The 14,946-nt window shown below is 42.0% G+C and overlaps 2 protein-coding genes across 2 annotated transcripts in view; both read left to right on the top strand.

Moving 5' to 3' along the window:
* Positions 1-2,693: 2,693 nt before the first annotated feature.
* Positions 2,694-10,629, top strand: LOC311508919 (endosome/lysosome-associated apoptosis and autophagy regulator family member 2-like). The gene is made up of 21 exons (XM_084573910.1): positions 2,694-2,799; positions 2,881-3,070; positions 3,159-3,306; positions 3,755-3,844; positions 3,941-4,046; positions 4,143-4,292; positions 4,484-4,572; positions 5,216-5,396; positions 5,762-5,890; positions 6,001-6,091; positions 6,218-6,320; positions 6,466-6,603; positions 6,871-7,143; positions 7,295-7,468; positions 7,769-7,958; positions 8,047-8,143; positions 8,228-8,329; positions 8,427-8,553; positions 8,645-8,823; positions 9,758-9,920; positions 10,019-10,629. Exons 2-21 carry the CDS (start codon positions 2,913-2,915, stop codon positions 10,088-10,090), a joined length of 2,760 nt encoding a protein of 919 aa, XP_084430036.1. The 5' UTR covers positions 2,694-2,799; positions 2,881-2,912; the 3' UTR covers positions 10,091-10,629.
* A 608-nt stretch (positions 10,630-11,237) lies between these two features.
* The window catches only part of LOC311508893 (tetraspanin-9-like), a 5,342-nt gene continuing 1,633 nt past the window's right edge, over positions 11,238-14,946 (top strand). The window contains exons 1-4 of the mRNA XM_084573880.1: positions 11,238-11,414; positions 14,363-14,407; positions 14,492-14,571; positions 14,693-14,884. Coding sequence (XP_084430006.1) covers positions 14,509-14,571; positions 14,693-14,884 — 255 coding nt within the window. The 5' untranslated portion in view covers positions 11,238-11,414; positions 14,363-14,407; positions 14,492-14,508. The remainder of the gene's footprint in view (positions 11,415-14,362; positions 14,408-14,491; positions 14,572-14,692; positions 14,885-14,946) is intronic.

Genomic DNA, 14,946 nt, shown 5'->3' on the forward strand with positions numbered 1-14,946 from the left:
CTGCTGTGTCACAGGTTAAGTAGTGTTTTTTTTTTAAATCTATTTCCCCCTTAGATTTGCATTCATAAGCTTATAACAAACTAGCTAGATTTATTCTTGACAGCATATGTACATCTAGTCATTTTTCATATACAACCTTTTTAGTTACATGTTTATTTTAATTTTATTGTCCTTTTTACACTATTTTGAAGGTGTTTTTTTTTTTAATTTATTAAGGTTATAAGATATAATATAACTGTCGCAATACTGCACAGTTAAAGCCAAAAATCTAATATCACAAATGAAGATTAATTGCTGCTGACTGTTTCATATTTAACAAACGATTGAGATTAGATTGGTAGCTTCTCATCTAACTCTTGCTAAGAAAACAAATATGTTTGCTCAAATGGCAATCACCAGGACATGGTTGGCCGTAAATTAATGAACACATGAGCTCAGGATTATGGGAGATACTCTTCACTAGTCACCAATAATACTCTTTTTTTTTAATTAGTCAAAATAAAGAGCTAAATTCAGAATTATTTCACATTCCTAGTTGGAGATTTGTGTCACAGAATAGCATTTATATTTTGCCATTAATAGCCTTTTAGTTAAATTACCGATAATTTATGATTGTCAGCCTGTAAAATCAATAAAACGTGCCCCACCCTGCACCAAGGAGCTGCTAGCTGACGCAGCGCTGTGGGGATAGTGGGTCCGGCTACGCAACGCTACAGAGCTGCTAACCCACTGGGAGCGGTTATCAGTATTTAGATGAAGATGACAGTCAGCTTTAAGAGAAAAAACCTACAGTATGCATAGTGTTAACTCTCAAAGAAATCATTACAGTTCGCTTTCGTCTAATTACAAGTTCAGACATGGAACAAATATAATTTCCAGATAATTTTATTAGTTTTAGGATTAGTTTTTTAGGATAGTTTTTGGCATTCATTAAAAAAAAATCATCTCTCTTGTTTGGGTCACATCAAATCCCGAAACCTTCAGTTCAGTTCAACGTTTTTCTGACTCAGACGCTGGCTTGTCCTGTCACTGAATTTTATCCTCTGTCCCCTCTCGCTTGCGCCCATCAGTCTCCATGACAACCGCTGTGAGTCACCCGGGAGACGGGGCGAAACACATTAATGCCCATGTCCTTTTTATCAGTCTCACCTTATCCTCCCACCGCTTGTCAACACATTAGGACAGACAGCAGCCGTCTCGTTTGTCCATCCCTTATTCAGAGGCATCAGGTCGTTTAAAAGAGCACAGGCTTATCTGTACTGCACACGCTCATCCACACACACACACACACACACACACACATCTGGAAACCGTTTTTCTCTCCGCCACTGATTAATTCCCACGTAGACACGTCGCGAGACATTTTGGTGATTGTCTCCGTTTAATTAGCTGCTGCTTGGGTGTCAGTCTGCCGCAGCCAGCTGCCTCAGCTGATTCCCCTGTCCCGCTGAACAGCAGGTTCGGGGGAGGTGATGGAGATCTGCCAGGGTGTTAAGGTTAAGGAAGTTACATTAAAAGTACAAAACATAACCCGCCTATTGGTTTTGTGTAAAAGAATAATCATTTTTGAATTCATAGATTGCTCACTCAGTTAATTTATTACTTAATTGTTCATTAAAATATGTAGTACGTGCTTTTTTTTTGTAAATTGTTCAAATAAAACGGTTTATAATCTGAAAAACTTGGAAGAAATTGGTTGCAAAGTGCTATAGACTGAATATAATTATGTTGACGGCTAAGGTCCACATTTAAATGCTAGTGATACTGAATTGTCATAATAAATAGCATTAAAACTTTTCTTCATGTTAAAAGTAAAGCTACATTTTGCAGATGCTTAGCTTAGCTTAGTTTAGCGTAAAGAATGAAAACCGGTAGAAAAAGCTAGCCATGCTCTGTCCAAAAACTGTAATGTTTACCTTTTACACGAGCAAATCTGTAGCAAAGCTGCTATATATTCAATTTATTAGATTAATGAAAAAAATAAAAAATTAAATCTTCCCTAACCCAGCATGACGACATGTTTTTTGTTCCCACAGCAGCTAACAGCTCTTATTATAAGTTGCTATGGACAACACCGGTCGTCTAGATGAACGTTCAAACAATGAGCATAATGTCACAAGCGGCAGTCCTTGGAAAGACGTGACCGCACACACGACCTGCTGTCCTGCTCCTAATGGACCGTTAGTGCTCCAGTGGAAGCTGGTTGCCGTGGAGATCGGGGTCAGCCACCACTTGCACCCTGGAAACCTCCTCCGTGTTCCCTTTTGTGCGAGCTAGCATGTGTTTAATATGCTAAGAGCAATCGGTGCATCATATGTGGTGTGTTCAAACTGCAATCTGTTCACACTTCACTTATCGGTGTCTGCATCCTTAAAGGAACATCTGCACACAACACTGAGGATGATATATTTATTTACAGAAGTTTAATTAAGTTTAATTTTGGCACGTTATCTAAAGAGTGATGAAATAATATATGAGGATAAGGATTAAATTTGACGGCATTATTAAAGTCCATGATCTGAAATCTTATTGGAATTCCCCCCATATTTTACAGCGGGTTGGACTGACCCATTGACATTTCCATCCATTAAGCTAAAACACACCATTTGGACGATTTATTGATCTTTTTGTGCTTTTGTGTCTGTACATGTGTGTGTGTATGTGTGTGTGTTCTGCAGACAGACTACTACTACCAGTACACAGAGTGTGACAGCACAGGGTCACGATGGAGGGTCGCCATCCCTCTCAATCCAGGCTCCTGCTCCGACCTTCCGCCTCCCACCAGAGGAACGGACTGCTGTGAGTGCAGCCAGAGTGTGTTCGTATCCGCTGCGTGCGTATTCACATGTCGTCAACGCATAACCTTTGCTTTTCCTGCAGCCTTCTCTTGTCCGGCCGGTAAGTTTCTGGAGATGTCCACCCAGCAGTGCACGCCATGTGTGACTGGGTCCTACTCGCTGGGCAGCGGCCTCCGTTTTGACCAGTGGGACGCCATCCCTGCAGGCTTCACCAGCCTCGCCATCTTCTTCGACCCCGGCCCGAACGGAGAGGACATTCAGGCCTGTAACAGGTAACACTGCTGTTACCACACACCACACCACAGATTAACATTGAGATAAAACAGAGTACACTAGCGTCGTGTCTTCTCGATGTTTCAGTTCGGCGTGGACGCCGCAGGGTGTTTATCTGGAGTCAAATCGTGATGAGTGCACGGTGTCTCTGGTTTACGCTGTTCATCTGGAGAAACAGGGATCTGTTTCCTTCACGTACCAGTACCCTGACAACAACATCTTCTTTGAATTCTATGTAAGCACAAAGACGCTGATAGCTGCGGTGAAATCTGAAGTAATTTTATTTTGGAAGAGATTCAATTCTTACTTTAGAAGTATTTTAGTAGTCTGACTTTTTAGAAGAACGTTAGTAGGCTGAATGTGAAGCTATAGCCAGCACTTAGCTTAGCCTAGCATAGATAAACAATGGACAAAAAAACTGATATCACTTTTGTATGTTTGTCCAATATAAAACAAGACAGGATAGTCTTGTCATGTAGCTCTCAACAAGAAAAGGAATAGTACTCATAGTTGGTGCTTGAAATGTTAAACACACATCCTCTAGTTGTAGCTTTTGTCCAAACGCTCCACATCTAAACTGAGTTAACAGCAAATTAATGTTGAAGAGCTGCAGCAGATGCTTGGAGGAGAAAACATTTTCTTTTTTTGTGACTCATAACTTTTATATTTTAACACGTGCTCAGGTCCAGAATGAGCAGTGCCAGGAAATGACCCAGAATGACGATCAGAAGTGGATTAAAATCACCAACAATCAAGAATGGAACACGCACACAGTGAGTACATGCTTCCTTTATATATGTGTGTGTGTGTGTGTGTTGGTTCAGTATTTTAAATTGTGTGTGGATCACATTTGTCTGTATTCGTGTCAGGTGAACCTGAAGTCCGGTACAAACATCCTATACTGGAGAACCACTGGGATACTGGTGGGAGGGAAGATGGTCAAACCTGTGCTGCTCAAGAACATCCAGATAGAAGGTGAAGCTTAAGAATAATCACTCAAATCTGACAAACTGAACACGTACAACAAGCAGAAAGTCTCTACAGGACTTATGTGTGCGTGCATGTCTCCAGGCGTCGCCTACACGTCGGAGTGTTTTCCCTGCCGGCCCGGGTGGTTCAGCTCGACCCCCGGCTCCTCGTCCTGCCAGCCGTGTCCCAGCAACACTTACTCTGTGAAGGGGGCGTCCTCCTGCACGCCCTGCCCTGAACACCACTACTCACGTATGTACGCCATCCCAGCTGTCATCGGGCGAGAGGCGGGGTACACCCTGGACAGGTCTCCAGTCTACTGCGGGGCTAACACAGAGAGACGATATGAAAATTATATCTGTGCAAATTCTGTTCTTGCTGGTTTCAGTAAACTAAGACTAGATTTACTGCGTCTCATCGTCCCTCATTCTTGTCTCTCTCAGACGAGGGGTGGGCCGAATGTAAGCTGAGGCCGCCGTGCTCAGAGAAGGATTACTTCCAGATCCACACGGCCTGCGACAGCGAGGGGAAGGTCAGCGGTTCCCACGTTTCAAATTTCAGTCACTTTCGGATTTTATTTCGCCCACACAAACACATTCACCCTGTCTCTTGTTAGATGCAAATGAAACGTAAGCATGAAAATGAAGTTCAACAAACACAAAGTGTAGGGTGGTGTTCAATAAGGTAACTCAGTAAGCACCGAAAGAAATCAAGTAGTCTTTATCAGATTGTCCTTTTAATTAATTTATTCTGCTGTTGTTTTTGTTTTTAACTTAATTTTAAGCAGATTTTTCCTAAAGGTCTTAATCCAGCTCTGTTTACATCAATTAGTCGACTGCTGCGTCTCCTCCTTTCACATAAATTTGCATCCTTGTCTGCCCCGGGACACACCCCAAGAAAAACAGCTCCACTTTTACCTCCCGTACAGAAGACAGAGAATGATGCTGCTTTTAAATTATACTGTGTGTATGCTTGTCAGCACTCTGAGAAACAAGAGAAACCTCAAAATGTGATGAGAAAGGAAGTGGTGTTTAGCTGAGTGAACACTTTGCATGCCATCTGATCCAGAATCAACATAATCAGCAGTCATCCGTGACCTCGGGCCAAAGACAGATGGTGGTTTTGTTTTTTTCTTCCTTTTAACCTTTATACTTATATTACCTTTGCTTCCACAGACGCAGGTGCTGTACCGTTGGGTGGAGCCAAAGATCTGCGTGGAGAACGTCACCGGGGCCGCGGAGCTGCCCGCGACGGGCCAGAGGGAGCCGTGCCCTCCCTGCAACCCCGGCTACTACAACAGCAACGACTCCACCTGTTTGCCCTGCCCACCTGGATCCCACTCCGACGGCACCTTCGGTAAAACCTGCTCGCACCTGGCATGTGGTGTTACCATGGCGATAGTGCTCCGTTGATATAAACAGGGCTTTCTGTTTGTATTGCTGGAATTTAATTAGGGACACACATGAATACTGACTGATGAGATACAGCGGCTATTCTACCAAAGTCCATTCAACTGCCCTTGATATTCTAGTCACTATATGGTTTAATAAAGCCCTTACATATGTGGTCATGTGTTGATACCCTCGTCAATATGAATTAAATCTGTTATAAAAGCGCTCCAGCTGGATTATCCATCCCTGCATAGATGCTTTTTGTGCAAACAAAATGTTGAATGTCTCTAAATAAAAGCTTTTCGTGTGATCTTTGTGCCTGTGCGGCAGCGTGCGTCGCGTGTCCTGCAGGTACAGAGCCGGTGTTGGGTTACGAGTACAAATGGTGGAACGTGCTGCCCTCCAACATGAAGACCTCCTGTTTCTACGTGGGCAACTCCAAATGTGACGACATGAACGGTGAGCACAAAAACACAATAGATGGATGGATAGATAGATAAGATACAAACATGCTGTAACCCGTAGTCAACGAGGTGTAACGTGTGTTTATCACGTCTGTTGATGACCAGGATGGGAGGTGGCAGGAGACCACATTCACAGCGGAGCAGGGAGTTCAGATAACGACTATCTCCTCCTCAGTTTGCACGTGCCCGGCTTCAAGTAAGTATGTGCGGCGGCTTTGTGTGTCATTCAAATGAATCGATCTGAATTTAGACGGCGTGTTGTCGTATTTGTGTGCGGGATGCCGTCTGCTAAACGTCAGCCGGTGTTTGTGTTTCGTGGCAGGGTCCCAGCCTCGCTCTCGGGGATGACCGGCGGGGAGTTTGGCCGGATAACCTTCGTGTTCGAGATCATCTGCTCTGCCGACTGTGAGCTCTACTTCATGATGGTGTGTGTTTGCTAGAAGCATAAGGTAGTAGTTAGAGAGCCGGGATAGTCAAGTTGCGTCAGTTAGGTCCAGTTTATTATAGCGTTCTGGATACAGCTGTTCAGAAACCAGACGTATATTTTCTTTCCTTGCACGCCCCCCGCAGGATATGAACAGGAAGAGCACCACGGTGGTGGAGTCCTGGGAGGGCAGTAAGGGCAAACAGTCGTACTCACACATCCTGACCAGAAACACTTCTGTCACATTTACATGGGCCTTCCAGAGGACTAACCGCGTTCTAGACGTGAGTAAAACACACAAATTGTTCGCTTTTCCCTTTAATTTAATGTATTTATTATTTGATTTTGCTTTTTTTATCATCTAATTATGTTCTTAGAGGTTGCATCCTAATGAAAGTGTCCACATGACAAATAATTGGACAGATTTGCATACTTTTTGTACCGTATATCATAAAGGAACTGAAAATTAATTAGTATAAACAGCACTGTTGGTGTGTGGAAATTGAAAAACGCAAAAATGCAGTGATTCAATGAATAATGTCTGTTCGTAGGTCCGTCGTTACGTCAGCGACACGGTGAAGATCTACTCCATCAGCGTGACTAACGTCCTGGACGGGGTGGCGTCGGCGTGTCGGGCCTGCGCTCTGGTGCCGCAGAACTCCCAGCGGGCCGGCTCCTCCTGCGTTCCCTGCCCGGCCGGTTTTTACATCGACAGGGACACCAACCGATGCCAGGAGTGCCCGGCCAACACGCACCTGGCGGGACGACACACCTACGGCCAGGACGCGTGTGTTTCCTGTGGACCTGGAAGCATCAGCAACAAGGTAGAGGTGTCGGCTCTCTCTGCATGATTTAGAAACTAAATAAAACTTGTTTTATCTGATTAACTGTCCAAAACAAAAAGCTCTACATAGTTTTTTACCTGGACGCTTTTCCAGGATTTTTTAAACCAAATGTTGTCTCCTTTTCTTTCAGGAGCATTCCCGTTGCTATAGCGACTGCTCTTTCACCCACACCCAGAACAACCGCACGCTGATCTATGACCTCAGCCCACTGAGCGGCGTGGCCTCCCTCACCATCGGGCCGAGTTTCACCTCTAAAGGGACAAAGTACCTCCACCTGTTCAACATCAGCCTGTGTGGCCACGAGGTGAGGTAGTGCACGGATCAGTCGGCGTCATGTTTACCATCACTCCAGTTCTTTATTTACAGTATGTGGACTAATTAGAAGTTCTTATAGTGAGGAGACTGAATTTCAATGTTGGATTTATTATATTTAATCATTAGACTACATTAAATATTCAGCTCTTTACCAATTTTCTTATTTAGAAGTTCCAACAGTGGAAATATAAAAAGAACTCAATCATTTTTTGCAAAGATACAGTGATATGAACGACATGCAGCGTAACTATAGTAACTGACAGATCATTTTCATGCTGTGTCGTCTCAGGGGAAGAGAGCTGCCGTCTGCACTGATAACGTCACCGACGTCTCCAGCAAAGAGGACCAGAGCGACTCGGCTCAGTTTGTCAACTCGGTGGACAGCTTCGTCTGTCAGTCAACCATCATTCCAGCGGACGGGCGGGGCTTCAGGATGGCCATTTCCTCCCAGTCCATCAGCCTCGCAGACACTTTTATCGGTACGGAATTAGTTAAAAGGCGAAACGTGGCTCTGTGATAATCTGCTGGTAAAAACTGCCTCGACGTGTCCCATCTTTGTTTTTTTAGGAGCAACAGTTGACACGGTTCTCAGTGGCGTCAACACTAATCCAGAACTCTACCCAGAAAATTCAAAGGACGTCCCAGACATCAACTTCTTCTATAGGTACAGAATTAAAGACAGAGGCAATGGTTGCATGTTTTTTTGTTGTTGTTGTTGTGTCCTAAATGTTCTCTTGTTTTACTTCAGGTCAACGCAGGCGACGGCTTCATGTGATCAGGGTCGGAGCTCAGTGATCACCCTTCGCTGTAACCCAGAGAAATCTGAACAAGGAGAACTGTCTGTGCCCAGGTAGGCAAAATCAGGAAGTAAATTGGATCATGGTTGCAGCTCTGCATATCTCACCTGCCAAAAGACCACAAGTGTTCACAGATTTGTGTTTGTGCAGCTCCTGTCTCGCAGGAACATGCGATGGATGTACGTTCCACTTCCTGTGGGAGAGCTCCAGCGCCTGTCCACGCTGCACCGAGGACGACTACCACCAGATAGAGGGAGCATGTAAAGGAGGCGTCCAGGTAAAACACACACACACAGAAACAAATGCAGCAGAGAAAGTATGTGTGTAAATAATAAACACAGTAATAAGTAATTCCCTCATCTTAACAGGTAACTCTGTATGTGTGGAACGAGCCAAGGTTTTGTACCAAAGGTGTGTCGTTACCTCCTCGGAGCTCCTCCCCATGCGAGGCCATCACTCTGTGGCTGAAGGTCGGGGTCGGAGGCGGGGCCTTCGTGGCCGTACTGCTCGTCTCCCTCACCTGCTATTTCTGGAAGAAAAACCAGAGGTGAGGTGACCTGAGGTGACGTGTCTGAGCTCACACCAACATGCTCATTACAGATCACCTTGATCATCACTGTTATTTAGAAGCAAAGAGGTCAGCAGCTGTTTTCGTCAGCGGCAGCGAAGGCTCTGGTTAGTGTTTCATAAACTGTTTTAACTTCCATTTTATTCTTCAAATCAAAATCGATTCATCTTCTCCAGTAAGACTGTGACATTTCTTATTGGATTGTTTCACTGGAATGTATTTTAGAGGCCTGACGACATTTCTAAAATAGAATGGAAAACAAATAGACAAACTTTCTTTTTTATCCCCTCAGAGGTTGTGTTGCCTTTCAGATTTATTACTTTAGAAGAAGAAACATTTGGGAGAGTCCCTATAATGTTTAATTGTTATTTGGAACTCATGAAATCAACTAAATCAATTACTACAACAGCACTGTTAGGGATACCAGTGGGAAACCAAGATTTTAATAATAAAGTTGACGCTTTAGGAGAATAAATATTATTCTCATAATATTGTGAGACTACTGATTAATATTTTTTTTAAAAAGGGATGTAGTAGAATTATAATATTAGACTCAAATACAGGAGAATAAACGTGCCAAAAAATGTATTAAGATTTTTCTATGATTAAGTCAAATAATTCAAGAAAAAAAGGCATTTGTTTAACAAAATGTGAAAATTTCAAGGAAAAAACAACCAAAATGTTGTAAAAATATCTAATATATAGAAATATAAATAGTATATGCTTACGTATTATATATAATATTTAGTATGCTAAGTTGTACATGTGGTTAGACGGTGTCGCGGTGGCTGGAGTACAGCAGGGACCTGATTTTCTCCTGAGTCATGGCATCATATATAAAACACTGGCTGCAGTCTGTGCTAAATAAGATGCTCTCTCTCATGGTGACTAATTCCTTGTGGTCTGTGACCAGGCTGGAATACAAGTACTCTCGTCTGGTGATGTCTGCCAACAAGGATTGCGAGCTGCCAGCTGCAGACAGCTGTGGTCTGACTGAAGGAGAGGAGCCTGACGACGACGTGGTCTACACCCAGAAACCCACCCTGCTGGGGAAACTCCGGGCCATCGCCAGCAAGGTGCGTGAATATCTGACCCACGAGGAGTCACACGTGTGTATTTTGTTTCTGTTTAATAACAGATTTCACAAGTAACATGTGTAATATCTGCATCTCAGCATGAGGGTGGAGAGAGCAGCGAGTCTGTGCAGCTGAACTCTTCCCAGTCTGACCGATGGGTGCTGGGATAAACTGATGCTGTCAGAGAAAGGCCACAGGTTGATAAAGGAGTTTCAGTCCACCTCCCTGGGTGTCCTCCTCCCTTCTTCTCTGTGGGGGAACCACTACATGCTCCAGTTTGGGGACGATCTGGACAATGGACAGTGACTTTCACTCCTCGACCCTCGAACACACAGGAAACGCGCTCCTGCTTTGATGCCATGGATGAACGAACTGAAAGACAGATGTTTTTTGTATATTTTGTATTTTTATTTGGTATTTTCTGTTCACAGTCGTGTATTTATATCAATGTTATGATGATGAACCTTTATTAAAGTCTTGTTTGGCTTTGGGTTTTGTGTGTGGAGTTAATATACAAGCATTTAATCATGTCTTCGTGTCAGTTTGGAGGCCCAGTAGGTGCATCCGTTAAGTTTCCTAAAGTTTAACCACCTGCCTCCTGGTTTTCTGTGCGTGCCATTTAATTTAAATAAATATATACATTATATATTTTAGTCTTAAAACTAGGCTTGTACATTCTTCTTAAAAACAGCATATTTAGTGTGTTATTCTGCAACGATTTAGTATATTTATAAATGTAAAAATATGGTTATGTTACTGCAAATTAATTTATGTTTTTTGGGACTTTTCACTGATTTTGTAATAAAATTGTTGTTAAATCTTTTTATAGTCAGTCACATGTCAAATGTATTATATAAGCTCATGATATTTGTGTAAAATATTTGTTAATACTTAGAAATTATCAAGTAAATGAAGTGAATATTTTCCTCTGGACTGTATTGAAGTAGCATAAAAAATACTTCAATTTAAACTCCAGTGTAGCACTTGAATAAATGGAATTACTTTCTGTTATAAACATATCCTTTAATGGTATTTTTAAGTACAAACTTTGACAAATTGTTTGTATTGCTGAGTTTGTAATTATGAGCGAAAAGTAAGGATTTTTGATTACATTTTTGATTTAAGTGCAGAGTTGTATAATTAGCAGTTTTCCAGTAGGACTCTTGAATGTAGTTATTTGATTGTAGTACCACGGTTGGCCACTAGGGAACCTCACCGTAGCGCTCTCTCTCTATGTAACCGACAACCACGCCTCCGATTCGGCTTCGTCCTCTCTCCGCTCCGCCCTCTCAAAAAAAAAAAAAAAAAAACTATTCTCCTCCTCCTCCTCTCATCCAGCCATCGACGAAACTTCCAAACAGACATCGCACTTTTTCGGATTTCTGCTTTTAAAACCCGGTTGATGCTGCGAGGCAGAGCAGCATGCGGACGTTTATTGCGGCTGAAGCTTGAGACGTTCGCGGGGAGATGAGCTCCAGCAGCTCGTAGCCAACGGTAAGAAATATTCCCCGTTTTTTTTTTCTCTCTCTCTCTCTCTCTTTTTCCTCGTTTCATTTCCCGACGGCATGGCCACGGAAACAGTCGCGGAATCACGGCCCGAGCGGCGAGGAAGTGGTTTGAGTGTCCGAAAGCAAACACAGAGGCGTGTTACTGTGTGAAAAGTTTAAAAGTTATCGGATTTAAAAATGGCGCCGGTCGATTTTTAGCTAAAACTTTTGGAACGCCGCAACTTTTGGAACGCCAGTGACGTCACGTCGGGAAGAGGATCCCTGGATCCAGTAAACAACAACAACAACAATAACAACAACCAGTCACTGCTGAGCCACTAAAAACTGTCAGTTCGTCTCAAATTAAACTTTTTAAACTTAAATCATCCACATCAAACGTGAACGTGTCGCTAAAATAAATAAAAATATAGACTTAGACTTTAACCTTTATGTCCTCCTGGGGCATTTTTGTACATATTTTTCAACTTTTGCACTTTTTTTCCATTTGGTGATCATTTCAGAAACAGAATCAGAAAAACTTTATCGCCAGGTGTGTTGTACATACAAGGAATTTGCTTTGGTGTTGTTGCACACAGTATGCATAAATAAAATAAAGTAAAATAGCTTGTGGCATGAATTTCTGCAGGAATTATTTTTTTTAGTCAATTTCTTTTGAAAATTTTTGAGCAAGTTTGCAGTTGTTGAAGTGATTTAAAAGAATATATCAGAAAAAAATATTGATGTATGAGGATTTTATGGCTGGTTTTTTTTTTGGACGTGTACATTTTTTTTCCACAAAGGTGTCCAGAGAGTGCACAATTTAAAATCTGACACTACATAAAAAAAAAAAAAAAATACTAATGAAATCATATAAATTTTATTGCTAATCTTTGACATATTCAAGACTCCCATCACCACCAAAGCCTCATCCACCTACTGTTAAATTTATGGAAAATAATTCAGTTTTTGTGTTTTTTGTTTAAAAAAAAAATAATAATAATAATTCTGAAAACTGTTTTGAACAAGTCTGAAGTTGTTTAAGAGATTTATGAAAAAAAAGTTGAAAAATATTAATGTATGAGGATTTTATGGTTGTTTCTTTGTGCGTCTACATTTTTGCAAAAAAAAAAAATGGATTTTTGTGTCCAGAGGGTAGTAAATATGAGGAGGGTATAAGGGTTAATGCTCGGTCACAGTAACTTAATTGCACATAAAAAAAAAAATAAATATAATAAAATAAACACGCTTAACAACCACAAGTGAAAAGGAAGATTAAAATAGAATCTAGTAAAATAAAATAAAAATAATATAAGAAAAAATTTTACAGAATTAGCATATGAACAAATGTACAAAACATAGAGATGGAAGAATATATATTATATACACAGGAATGATAAAGCTGGATAGAGTAGTAGGGTATGAAAGAAGTGCTGAGGTGAAAAAAATATTCACTTCAATAGAAAAAAATACAACACATAATGTAAGATAAGATTTTATAGATTTATAGGTTTTATTTGTCACATGCACAGTTATACATAGTCCAGTGTACAGTGCATGTATTTTAGTACCTGCAGCCAGTAGTACAAAAAAAAAAACACTAATAATTTCACACAGCACACAAGGTAAAGAATTTAAGTATAAATGTTTAACCTGTGTCAATAAAGTGCAAGGTACAGCAATGCAGTGATACTTGAAAGTCCAGTTAAGGCTCAGAGCTGAGCAGACGGACGGCGTGGGAATAAAAACTCCTCTTCAGCCGCTCAGTTTCTGTCCTCAGACAGCGGGAACGCCAAGAGAGTGTCTGGGGGCAGCTGGGCTGTTTAACCTGCAACGTTAAGGGCCAGGTTTCTTATTTCTAAAGAATTTACCCCAGTAACCTCATATTTAAATTCATATTCAGCAGGAGATGTGACAGGAGAGGAATTTTAGCAAACCAGAAATTTAGTATTAGCACCAATGCTATTGTAATTCTTTCAGTTTTCTCAGTTTCAGTTCAGACACAAATATCTCATGACAGGAAGTGCAACAAGTGGTGCAACTTGAATTAATTCCCCCCTCCCAAACTTCTTCACCCCAAATACAAAATGAGTTTTTCTCTGAGGCCATTGTTAGTTATTGTAAATATTAATTCATCGACTATTGATTGAATTTGACGCAATAACAAGAATAATGCTATTACTCTGATAATATTCATCTTAGTTTTAGTTAACCGGGGCCTGATAAACATCACTTACTAAGTCACTGTCACTAAAAAAGGTGGTTGCCAGTTCAAAGACAAATAAAAAGTAGGGGAAATAATTTACCACTCGTGTTGTATTTTGGGTTCATTGACCCGTCCATCAATGAACTCAGAGTAGTTCTGTTGTGGACATGTTGCTGCAATACTAGGCCACATGAGGGTTTCTTTATTTTGTCAGAACGGAAACTATCACATTTGGATGATTCTGTGAAAAGATAATATCTGTCCTATTTTTAAGCTGCAAGCTACATAAGCTGGAAGTTTATCTCTGTTCGTTTTCCACCTTACTAATGCTGATAAACTTAACAGTAACACGTCAAACACCACGTTTCTGGCCAAGCACTCAGCTGATACAGAGATCCCTCCTCCTCCTCCCCCCTCTACACAGGCTGGAGCTTTTCTGAGCATACAGTCTCTTTGAGGTTTTTCTGGACATTATTCAGCCCTGGTTCTGTTCTCTTCCGGTTATTACTGAAGGAAGGAATAATTGAAACCCTATTGCTTTGCCTTGCGGCTCCCAGTCTTTCATGTGAAGCATTTCCTGTGAGTAACGTCTCATTGCCGTCATGTGTGCTTTTGATGCTGGTGGTGGAGTAACCAAAGAGGACGCTGACACATCACTGAAAACACTGCTTGGATTTAAAGACGCTCGCTGTAATAGTCAGTTCTCTGTCGGGACTAAAACGTGACTTATAATTGTAATATTTGTGTCACAGCAGGTACACCACGAGAGCGTCTTCCTTCTCCTGCTTGTTGAAGTGGTAAGTCTGTCTCCTCCCTGAAACTTTGACCCTAAATGTGCTGTAAATATATTCAATTGCTGTATTTATTTCTATCTTTCCCAGTGCCCATCAGTTCAGTCATGGCTCGCGGCTGCATCTGCTGTGTGAAATACATGCTCTTCCTCTTCAACCTGCTCTTCTGGGTAAATAAATCTTTGCCATAAATCAGCAGTGAGACCAGCACACTAGTCAGATCCCTTTTTATTATTTATCGTCGTCGAATCAGCAGGAAGTCTCTGAGTTTCCTGTGTGTGTGTGTTTCAGCTGGGGGGCTGTGGGCTGCTGGGGGTCGGCGTGTGGCTGTCGGTCTCCCAGGGCCGCTTCGCCACCCTGTCGCCCTCCTTCCCGTCGCTCTCCGCCGCCAACCTCATCATCGCCCTCGGCACCGTCGTCATGGTCACGGGGTTCCTGGGCTGCCTGGGGGCCATCAAGGAGAACAAGTGCCTGCTGCTGAGTGTGAGTGCACTACAGCACCCACGATGCATTGCTGTAATGTCTTTAGTTATTCCCGGGTGAAC

The sequence above is a fragment of the Chelon labrosus genome, assembly GCF_963514085.1.
Source record: "Chelon labrosus genome assembly, chromosome: 23".
Taxonomy (NCBI): Eukaryota; Metazoa; Chordata; class Actinopteri; order Mugiliformes; family Mugilidae; genus Chelon; species Chelon labrosus.

Excerpts from the sequence above, each read along its gene's own strand:
- LOC311508919 (XM_084573910.1), top strand. The coding sequence starts at position 2,913 with ATGTCCACCCAGCAGTGCACGCCATGTGTGACTGGGTCCTACTCGCTG. Across the intron at positions 4,293-4,483 it reads CCCTGAACACCACTACTCAC|ACGAGGGGTGGGCCGAATGT; the intron begins GTATGTACGCCA and ends TGTCTCTCTCAG. Across the intron at positions 6,604-6,870 it reads GGACTAACCGCGTTCTAGAC|GTCCGTCGTTACGTCAGCGA; the intron begins GTGAGTAAAACA and ends GTCTGTTCGTAG.